The 11,301-nt window shown below is 54.7% G+C and overlaps 1 protein-coding gene across 1 annotated transcript; it reads right to left on the bottom strand.

Moving 5' to 3' along the window:
• PDXP (pyridoxal phosphatase) lies at positions 1,641–8,725 on the bottom strand. Its single transcript, XM_021091503.1, has 2 exons — positions 7,885–8,725; positions 1,641–2,981 (listed from the first exon to the last, which is right to left on the bottom strand). The coding sequence occupies exons 1-2, from the start codon at positions 8,456–8,458 to the stop codon at positions 2,665–2,667; spliced, it is 891 nt and encodes a 296-aa protein (XP_020947162.1). The 5' UTR covers positions 8,459–8,725; the 3' UTR covers positions 1,641–2,664.

An 11,301-nucleotide genomic window follows, 5' to 3' on the forward strand; every position in this document is an offset into this window, starting at 1 on the left:
GCCTTTTTTTTCCCCCTGGCTGCACACGTGGCATATGGAAGTTCCCAGGCCAGGAAGTGAATCTGAACCACAGTCGTGACCTATACCACAGCTGTAGCAATGCCAGGTCCTTAACTCACTGCACTATGGTGGGAACGCCACGTGCTGTCTTTTTTTTTTTTTCCCCGCTGCACCTATGGCATGTAGGCGTTCCTGGGCCAGGGAGTGAACCTGCACCACAGCTGTAACCGCAGCAGTGACAATGCCAGATCCTTAATCTGCTGAGCCATGATATGTGCTGTGCTGTTCTTACCCTTTTACCGTTGGTTTGAAACTTTTCTAAGCTAGGGGGGAAAACCATCTTTCTGAAGCGGAGTCACAAAGCAGAGAAATAAAATACAGCGGGCCATGCTTCGTGATCACAGCGTGGCTGCAACCGCTTCCACACCCAGAGCCCAGAAGAAGGGCTGAGAGGGAGACACCTGTTGGCTGTTGGACCACCTCCTGGGGGCATCCAAGAAACTCCCTTATGCCTTAGCCAGGTTGAGCCCAGTCTGTCACAACCAGAAACCTCCACGAGGACACACTTGGTCCCAGTGCCTGATGCAGCCAGGCTCAGTGAAGCCCTCCCTCTTCCCGAGAAGAGTCACGCTGGAGAGAATTCCCCAGACCTCGAAATGCCACCCTTCACTCTACAAATAAGGAAACAAAACTGAGCAGGAAGGGGCTTGTGCAAGCTCAAGTGAATCGGTGACAGTCAGATCTGGAACACTCATGGCATCTCCCCACCCAGCTTCTGTAGGCCTTTCCGGGCTGTCCCTCGGCCAGCTGGGCACCTGCTCTATGGGAGGCACTGGGGCTGCTGAGTCACGGCAGCAGCCTAGGTGTGAAGGATGCCTGAAATGGGGGGAGGGGGCGAGGCAGCTCACCTGAGCTCCTGGAGAGCAAGGACCTGTCCCCCCTCAGCCTCTACAGAGAGGGGCTGCAGCCTCCAGAGTCAAGTTCAGATCCTGCCTCGGTGATCACACTTTCTAGGTGTGTTCCCTTATGTGAGTTAACTTTTCTTTTCTTTCTTTCTTTCCTTCTCTTTCTTTCTTCCTTCCTGTCTTCCTTTTTTTTTTTTTTTTTTTTTTTTTTTTTTTTTTTTTGCCTTTTTAGGGCTGTACCCACGGCATATGGAGGTTCCCAGGCTAGGGGTCCAAGCAGAGCTGCAGCTGCTAGCCTACACCAGAGTCACAGCAATGCCAGATCCGAGCCGAGTCTGCAACCTACACCATAGCTCATGGCAATGCTGGATCCTTAATCCACTGAGTAAGGCCAGGGATTGAACCCACAACCTCATGGTCCCTAGTGGGATTCCTTTTCCATGGCGCCAAAATGGGAACTCCCAGCTTTGCTTTTCTGATCCTCGTTCCCCGAGGAGTAAAGCGGGATGAGTAATACAAGCTGGCTGGATTTCCTGAAGGCCTGGAGCAAGTTGGTACATAAGTACTCAGTGAGGCATAAAGTGCTACTGGGGAAGGTACCGCGGCACACAGAGAACACTCTGGAACTGGGGGGGGGATCATTTCATGAAGGGGATGGGCCAGTAGCCGGGACAGCAGGCTCAGGCAGGGGCTCCTCCTCCCACCCCACCCTGGCCGCAGACTTGAACCCACGCAGACACTCCCACTTGCACTTTATTATGTCCGGGAGGACTAGTTACAAGAGGGGAGGGGGCGGCGGGGAAGGCCCAGCCCCCACCCCCACCAGCACAGGATAATAAATAAATAACTGGGGGGTGGGCACAGGGGGGAGGTGGCACAGCAAACACTGACAGCACAGGAGGGCACTAAAGCCCCATTCCCAAGCTGTGGGCACTGTCAACACTGGTCTGGTACCATGATTAGGGAGGGGTGGGGCTCTCAGCTACGGAAGCCCCCAGAGCCTCCAAGTGGCCCCCTTCTTTGGAGAGAAGAGGTGTCTTCAGCATTTGGACCCTTATTTATAAACAGAAGTCTGGATCCCTGGCTGGTCCAATCAGACCCAGATTGTTAAGAGGCCACTGGCTCTCAGACTTCTGGATTGTTCTATTCAGGATCCAAGAGACCAATGGGTCATTAATACCAGGGCTCCCTGATTGGTCGACCCAGGACCTAGGACATGAGATGGTCATCATGACTCAGGCTCCCATCGGGTCCACTCAGGACCCGCCATCAATGCGTCAGCATCACTTAGCCTTCTGATTGGTCCATTCAGGGCTCAGGACAATAATGATTCGTGGTCACCCAGGCCTCTGGTTGGTCCACTGGAACCCAAGGCCAGGACCCAGGAGCAGGTCAAACTCTAGAGACCCCAGGGAGGAGGTGGGGGATTCAGTGCTCAGGGTTGGGGGACACCTTCAGCGGGCAGCAGGGCCCAGATTTCAACAAGGGGAGGGCACAGGGCAAGAAATAAGGCCACCTGGCTGGGTCAGGCCAGGGCAAACGGGTGGGGCAGAGGGAGCAGCTTCTGGGACAGCAGAGGGCTTCCAGTCCCTGATGGGACAGGGTCTGAGGGCCCGGACACCTTCCCTGGGTCCCAGCCCCATCGGGGTAGACACTGGAGCCAGGGAGCTTAGCCCTTAATGCAGCTCTTGGCCCCTCACCTCCATCTATGGGATCAGGGAGAGGGAGGGTTGCGGCCGCGCTGGCAGGTCAGGTGGGCTCAGTCCTCCAAGCCCTCCATCAAGTCCGCGATGCTCTCCACGTAGTAATGGGGCACGAGGTCGTGCTGGCCGGCCGCCAGGTAGGCCTGGGCCTCCTCCAGGCGGGAGACGCCCGTGAGCGTGAGCACGGTGGTCAGGCCACAGCGGTGGCCGAAGAGAATGTCGGTCTCCAGGCGGTCGCCCACCATCAGCGTGCGGCCGGGCTCCACGCTGAAGGCCTCGGTGATGCACTCGAACATGTAGGGGCTGGGCTTGCCCACCACCAGGGCCTGGCGTCCTGAGGCCGTCTCCACGGCGGCAGTGAGGCTCCCGGTGCCTGGGGGGGGGGGGGACACGGAGACTCAGTCATTGCGGGTGGCAGCCAGGCCCTCAAACTGGAACTCTCCCAGAGGCAGCCTGGCTCGGCGGCGGTCAGATTAGTCACCGAAATGAGTCAAAAGCCTACCTGTTTCCAAGGCTTAGCACAGGGAATTTTTTTTTTTTTTTTTTTTGTCTTTTTAGGGCTGCACCCATTGCATAGGGATTCCTAGGTAGGAGCTGAACTGGCGCTGCAGCTGCTGGCCTACACCATAGCCACAGCCACGCCAGATCCAAGCCACATCTGCAATCTATGCTGCAGCTCACGGCAACACCAGATCCCTAACCCACTAAGCAGGGCCAGGGATCGAACCTGCATCCTCTTGGATACTAGTCAAGTTCTTAACCCACTAAGCCACAACGGGAACTCCAGCATACAGATTAAGAGCACAGACTCTGCAACCAGCTTGCCTGCATTCACACCCCATCTCCGCCTTTCTTGGGCAGGCTATTTAGATGTTTTGTTTTGTTTTTTTCCTTTTTTGGCTGTCCTCCAGCATATGGAGTTCCCAGCCCAGGGATCAGATCCGAGGAACAGTTGCAACCTATGCCACAGCTGTAGCAATGCCAGATCCTTTAACCCACTGTGCTGAGCTGGGGATCGAACCTACATTCTGGCCCAACCGAGATGCCACCAATCCCGTTGCGCCATAGCGGGAACTCCCTTGGGCAAGCTATTTAACTCCGCTGTGCCTCAGGTATCCCTTCTCTAACATGGGGGTATCAGTGGTACTTTCTCATGTGGGTATTGTAAGGCCTGGATGAAGCATGGCAGGTAACCAGGCCTGGCTCAGTCAGCCCTGCCCGAGGGTCCCTATTTCACCCCGTTAGCCGCCCACCTTCGAGCAAGCCAACCTCTGAGTTGCCCTGGACTCGCTGGAAAGGGTGATCCAAGCAAAGCCTGCTTTCAAAGGGGTGCTGTGGGCACCACAGGGGCAAGGGCTTTGGAAATGGGAAAGCATGTAAGAAACAGCAGTTGTGGTTATTGCTCCAAGAATGTGCGACCCTGGCCTTGGGAACTGGCACAGCCCTTGTGGAACACAGCCTGGCGCTGACACGTGTGCCCCTCTGACCCAGTGAGCCTCCGCCGGGAAAGCGATCACAAGGCGAGAATTCAAACTGGAGACAAAAAGCTGCAGGCTTGAAGATGTCCGTGGCCGCAGCAACTCTAATAAGGAAAATCGTGGAACGCACCCAAGCAGTTAACAATAGGACGACTGTTTAGCAAAGGACAGTTCTGAGTCCCAGCTCAGTACCATCCCGCCCCACACAATGAGTCCACTGTGCCCGTCCCAGAGGCACATCTTTGTTCCAGAAGGTTCTACCTTCATACTAGTGTCCCCGAGCAAATGATGATAATAGTCACAATGTACTGGGCACACTCTAAGGTGCCACGGGCTGTGCGGGTGCCCGTGAAAGCCCATTTCACAGATGAGAAAGCTGACGTTCGGCATTGTTAATTACGTGTCCAGGGGCGTACAGCTTCCCAAGTGACGGATAAAAGATATGCCTTCAGGTGGGTCTGACCCTGACAGGTGCGGGGCCAGCTTGTACTGGCTTGGAAATGCTGAATGCTTCATTTTCAGGAATTCTATGAGCTGGTGGTTAAACACAGCCGCTAATTGGGGGGCCACGGCCATGGCCTGCAGAAGTTCCCGGGCCAGGGATGGAACCTGCGCCACAGCAGTGACCAGAACCACAGCAGTGACAACACTAGATCCTTAACCACTAGGCCAACAGGGAACTCCCAAAGCCACTATTAAAAGTCAGCTTAGGAGTTCCCTTGGTGGCTCAGTGGGTTAAGGATCTGGCTTTATCATTGCTGTGACTCTGGTTACTGCCATGGTGCGTGATTGACCCCTGGCCTGGGAGCTTCTGCATGCCACAGGTACTGCCAAAAAAAGAAAAAAAAAAGTCAACATATATGAACTGACAATCAAATGAAATATTAAAACAAAGGTAATAAATTCTCAGAACTCATCACTTCGTAATTATTTTACCATTATCTATGCTCTTGAGGTTATTTAGCGCCGTAATGATGGAAATACTACACAACGGTGTGTCCATATCTTCCTAAGCCCACATTGGGAAGGGACTTAACATTGGTAGCCTGAAAATGGCCATGGGCAGGGGCAGAAATGGGCGAATGGTATAAACCAAGGCTCTTCCAGTTACTAAACATTTATTTATCAGTACTCCACTGGGTCTGACCCCAAATGCTCTGGGCTTCGTGTCTCCCGCCTCACAGCGGATGACACTGAACTTGATTAAGCCAAAGGCACAGAAGGTGCACAAACGGCTAGATTCCTCTGCCCTGCGGTCCCCAGATGAGAAAGAGAAACTTCCGCAGCATCAAGGCAGAGCCGACCCAGAGCAACCCCATTGGGAAGACCTCCCTGACCTCTGACCGAGGACCTGCCCGCTTGTTTTCCCGAGTAGGGAAGAAAAGTCATTTGCTCTGTTGGTTAGAAATCCCTTCCAGGAGGGCAAGGGCTCAACCGAGTCACCCCAGAGTGACTTTCTCAGCTCAAGGATGGGAGCTCTTGGAGGTCCTGTCGTGGCTCAGGGGGTTTAGAATCCAACTAGTATCCATGAGGCTGCAGGCTCGTTCCCTGGCCTTGCTCAGTGGGTTAAGGATCTGGCGTGGCCACAAGCTGCGGAGGAGGTCGCAGACGCAGCTCAGACTGGGCATGGCTATGGCAATCAGGCCAGTGGCTGCAGCTCTGATTCGACCCCTAGCCTGGGAACTTCATATGCTGCAGGTGCTGCCCTAAAAAAGAAAAAAAAAAAAAAAAAAAAAAAGGATGGTAACTCTTTCAGCAACTTCTTTTCCCACCAGGTCACAGCCGATCGACCACCCTTGGCCCCCATGTCCCACCTCCCTCACTCAGCCACTGTCACTGAGACGCCGCCTAGGCACCGGGGATAGGGCAGTGGATGCTCCGTACCCTAGTGGAGCGAGCATCCGAGCAGGGGAGTCTAAGAACTTAACTCTGTCCCAGGCCACCACAGCCTACTCTTCTCCACATCCTGTCATCCAAGGCTGGCATATGTTTTGCTGGTGACGTATGCCTAAGACAGCAGGCATTTCTATCTGCCAGCTCAAGTGGCTGCCAGGTGGTAGTAAGGTAAAACACACAATTTAGGAGACCCATAAGGATGGAGGAGAGGGAAGAGGGGTGCGAGATCTGCATTTCAGATTTTATCCATATTTGGGATATTTAATAAGATTTTTACTCCACTCTCAAAGCTGCATGATTCTGTTGTGCACACACAGGACAGCGGCACTGTGTTTGTTAAGCTCTGCCTCCCCCTCTTGGCTGTGGGGATGACCAGCAGAGCCGGCAGGCAGAGCCAAGTGGGTGTTGAGACCCAAGGGGCACATGTGGGCGGGGCCTGGTCTCTCCCCAGCTCCCCCACACCATCCTTCCGGAGCCCCTGGGGGAGCGTCTTAACCCAGAGCCTTAACCTGAGCTTTGAGGCCTCTGGAGAAACCCACTTTTCATGGCATGGCCTAGGGCAGGCAGGAGCTGCTGCAGCTGGGAGCCCTGACCAGTGCCCTCACCTGGGATTTATCGGGAAACGGAGACAGAAGTGGTCATGCAGCTACGAGGTCTGCAGCAAAGCTAAGACAGGCCTAGGATGATAAGATTCCCAGCCTGGAACTGGTTCTGCCATGGTCCAAACCCTGCTCTATCCCCTAGTGTCCTGTCCCGCAAGATGCCTCCTCCAGGAAGCCCTCCCAGATCTCCTCGGCTCTAGACTCTCCCTGCCTTCGCATCATAATACTGCATCTATTCCTCCGTCAATTCCACTCTGCCCTCCCAGGATCGGATATCAATTGAGTCAGTGGCCAGCAGGGAGGGTGTGATGGAGAGCCATCTCCACCCTCAGCCTACCGCCTGCACACTCACTATTGTCACTTAGCCTCTTCTTACCATCTGCTCTTGTCTAACTTGAACGCTCCAAGATGTAGGAGTCTCGACTGTTCCTGCCTCCTCTGCAGTTCTGAATTCCCAGATGACAGCCTTGGATGGAGGGGGTGGGATTTCGGGGTTCGGGTAAGGTGGTCTCAAGAGCCAAGTTCAGGTCCTCTTGCTCTTGGGCAGCTCACTTCCCTCCTCTTAGCCTCAGTTTGTTTAACTAAAAAATGGGACAATAACTTCCATCTCCAGAGTAATTTTGAAACTAAATAACAGATACCAAGGCGCTTCACACAACTCTGTAACATGAGAAGGCTCCTGATAAAATTGGCATCATCTGAGCACCTACTATGTAACAGACATTCCCCTGATCACTCTCTCCATGAAACTGCCATGTTTAGTATTCCCACTTTACACCCAGTGTAGAGATGCTCCAAGGTTACATAACTCAAAAAGATTACAGAGCCTTGGAGCTGGAAGTGGAACTCAGGTCAAACTCCATCCACCTCGGGCTCCCCACCCACCTGCCTTCAACCTGCCCCTGGAAACGTGTTCCAACAGTCCAGTTCTTCCACACCTTATCCCCAACTCTCCGACCTCACCCCGACGACGAGTGGGGCAAAATGAGCCCCTGAAGATGGTTCAAGAAGGCTTGGGTTCCTAATCCAGGGAGTCGGAGCCCTGGATTCTGTCTGCAGCTCCCTGATCCACAGTGGGCCTCGGTTTCCTCATTTGTCAAAGGGAGACCCCAGGGCTGCCCTTCACAGGCTGCAAGAATCACCAGATGTGGACATGAAAGCATCCTGGGGGACATCCTCACATCCCTCCCGCTCGCCACCTGTCACCTGGGGCCGCCCTTCCCCTCCGCTCACCCCTAGGCCTAGAGGTGAAACCGCAGGCCGCGCCCCAGCTCAGTTTCCCTGCCAGACCCGCGCTCACCTGGGGTCCGGCTGCCATCGCTGAGCGGGTGCCACGGGTCGCGGTCGGTGGCCACCAGCAGGCAGTCGGGGTCGCGCAGGTGCGCGCAGGCCTCGCTCAGCTTGGCGAAGGAGAAGTGCTCGTCGTAGCCCACCAGCACGGCGCGCACGCGCGGGGCCGCGCCCGGGTCCTCGCCGGGGTCCCCCGCCAGGCGCAGCCCCGCGGCGCGCAGCTCGGCCCGCAGCCCCTCGCCGCCCAGCACGAATACCGCGCCCTGCGTGTCCGGAGGCCCGAGCAGGCGCTGGCGCAGCAAGCGCGCGGCGCACAGTGCGGAGCTGAAGAGCTGCTCGGCGCGCAGCCCCCTGAAGCCGAGGCGCGCGAAGCGGAGGGCCAGCTCGGGCCGCGCGCGCCGGCTGTTATTGCTCACGAAGAACGCCTCCTTGCCAGCCCGCGCCAGGCGCTCCAGCAGCTCCGGGGCGCCCGGCACAGCGCGCTCGCCGTTCCACAGCACCCCGTCGCAGTCGAACAGGACCCCCTGCGCCCGGCCCAGCACGTCGCGCAGGGCCGCGCCGCGAAGCCGCTCGCAGCGCGCCATGCAGCCGGGTGGCTGCCCGCACGCCCGCGCCGCGCCGCTCTCTTTCCACGGGCACGGCGCGCTCGCCTCGCAGCCAACCAGTCCCCGCCACCTGCCAATCGGCGCGCTGGAAGAGCCAGGGGGCGGGGTCACCGAGGGCGAGTCTCGGGAGCAGAGGGACTGCGAGCTAACCCAGCCGAAGAAAAGAGCGGAATTACGGCCGCCACCGAGGCAAGAGGACTAATAAAGGCCTAGCCTGCTCTTTCGTCCCTCCCCTTGCTCCGTTGGGCGAGCAGCCGTGGAGCTTCTGCCCAACAGGAGGGTGGGAAGCTCAGAGACTGACACTCCTTTTGCCCAATAAGAAGTTAGGACTAGAAACTAGCCCGCCGCGTTTGCCCAGCCAATCAGAAGCTTAAGACAGCTGGTTGCTAGGAGGAAAATAGATGCTAAAGATGTTATCTTTGGGTCAAATCTCATTGCCCTCTGACCCGTGGACGCTCTAGTTCCGAGCGAAGTCCTGAGAAGCGGGTAGGTGTGCTGGGGAGAGTGGCACATGGTGTCCTCTCGGACGCTGGAGCCCTTGGCCTAGACCAGTGGCTTTCCACCCTGGCCGAAGAGTCCCCTGGAGAATGGAATTTTTTTTTTTTTTTTTGAGATATAATTTCCGCCCAGCAAGATGCGTAGGTCTTAACTGTGCAGTTCGATGACTTTTGACAAACGTTTTAAAAAATACCAATGTGTGGCAGGACCTCAGAATTGTTAGCTTAATTGCTTTGGATGAGGCCCAGCTTTAAAAAAAAAAAAATTAACGAAAAAATTACTCAGGGATTCTGTCGTGAGGCCAGAGAGGCACTGGGCTAGAGGCAGCCGGTCACCGGTGGACCCTGGAGAGGGGAGACAGAGCAGCAGTGGCCAGTTGCCCAGGGCGGAGATAGGACCTGGCTGCCTAGGTCCTTACTAGGGGAGGGATGTGTCACACAATTCTGAGATTGTCTGCCAACCTCTGAGAGGGCTCTGAAGACCTGTCTGACCCTCAGGAGCAAATGAAGCTTCAAAGACCTGGGAAAAGCCACATCCTGTCACTCAGGCTCTGAGGCTGACAGTTCTTGCTCCCCAGCGCCCTGGACTTTTGCTCCTGGCCTTTGCATAGCTGGTCTCCTCAGCTCAGAATATTCTTCCTTCTTTTCTTTTTTTACCTGGCCAGCTCCTGAAAGACTCCCCCCCCTCAATATCACCTTCTCCTGGAAGCCCTCTTTTTTCCTTTTTCTTTCCCCCCCGTTTTTGGCTACCTGGTGGCATATGGAATTCCTGGGCCCGGGGATCAGATTTGAGCCATAGTTGCAACTTAAGCCACCACTGCAGCAATGCCAGATCCTTAACCCGCAGTGCCGGCCCAGGGATTGAACCTGTGTCCTATTGCTCCCAAGACGCCTTTATCCTATTGCACCACAGTGGGAACTCCCAGGAAGCCTTCTTGACATCCACCTTACACACACACACACACACACACACACACACACACTTGCATATACATACATACCATTTAACCCATGCCAGTCTGGGTTAAATGGCTTGCCCCTAAGTGGGCTAACATGGGCTCCCAGTGCCACAACCCTTGACTCTAATTATATTGTTAGTTCTCCCGTGCATTTCCAGAAGTTCGCAGCATGTAGGGCTGAGCTGGGACCTAATTCAGAGTGGAGCACAGAGCAGCTTTAGGGAATGTTTGAGGACAGATCCATCCCTGATCCACCGAGAGCTTTCCTTGCCTTCTCTGGGAACAGGGAACCCCTCAGGTTGGGGTAAAGACCATCAGCAGAAGCTGTCACTTAGAGGGCACTTCCGTGTGTAAGGGCCGTGCTTTGGTCTCTGCAAGAGTGTCTCATTTAATCCTCAAAACAGCACTTCCACTACGGCCATACCACCCTGAACGCACAGGATCTCCTCTGATCTCAGAAGCTAAGTAGGGTCAGGCCTGGTTAGTACTTGGATGGGAGAACACCACTTCCATGGTGGAAGCTGTTAAACAGTTTCACAGGAGTTCCCTGGTGGCCTAGCCGTTAAGGATTTGGCATTCTTATTGGGGTTCAATCCCTGGCCTTCTTATTGGGGTTCCATCCCTTCTGCATGCCGAAGGCATGGGCCAAACAAACAAAACAAAAAAACAAACACCTCAAACCAAACCAAACTAAAACAAAAAACCCCCAAATAGACCAAAAACCCCAACAGTTTCACAGACGTGGAAAAGAAATTAAATAAATTGCTCAGGGTGTGAGGGACAGGTCCAGGCTCCGGAATCCGGCAAACCTGGGCCAAGTCCTGCCTCACTTGCAATGTGATCTTGGCAGGTCCTTTTTTTTTTTTTTTTTTTGTCTTTTTGCCTTTTCTAGGGTAGCTTCCTGCGGCATATGGAGGTTCCCAGGCTAGGGGTCTAATCGGAGCTGTGGCTGGCGGCCACAGCCACAGCAATGTGCGATCTGAGCCGTGTCTGCGACCTACACCACAGCTCATGGCAATGCCGGATCCTTAACCCACTGAGCAAGGCCAGGGATCAAACCCACAACCTCACGGTTCCTAGTTGGATTTGTTAACCACTGAGCCATGACAGGAACTCAGGCAGGTCCCTTTCTGAGCCTCAGTCTTCTCACCTGTAAGATAATGGGATTTACTTTCCTGGAAGAGGAGTAAATGGAAATCATACATAGAAAAGCCCAGTGCGTAGCAGAGTAAGCACTAAAAATGCTGACTGTTACGATTTCAGACAGGAAAAAAGATAGGAGGCAAGAAAAGAAGTAATTTTTTCTCCTTTATGAAAATGACTTTATTTCAAGAATAGAAAATAAAACTATCATTTGGGCAGCTGC

The sequence above is a fragment of the Sus scrofa genome, chromosome 5 (genome assembly GCF_000003025.6).
Source record: "Sus scrofa isolate TJ Tabasco breed Duroc chromosome 5, Sscrofa11.1, whole genome shotgun sequence".
In the NCBI taxonomy this organism is placed as follows: Eukaryota; Metazoa; Chordata; class Mammalia; order Artiodactyla; family Suidae; genus Sus; species Sus scrofa.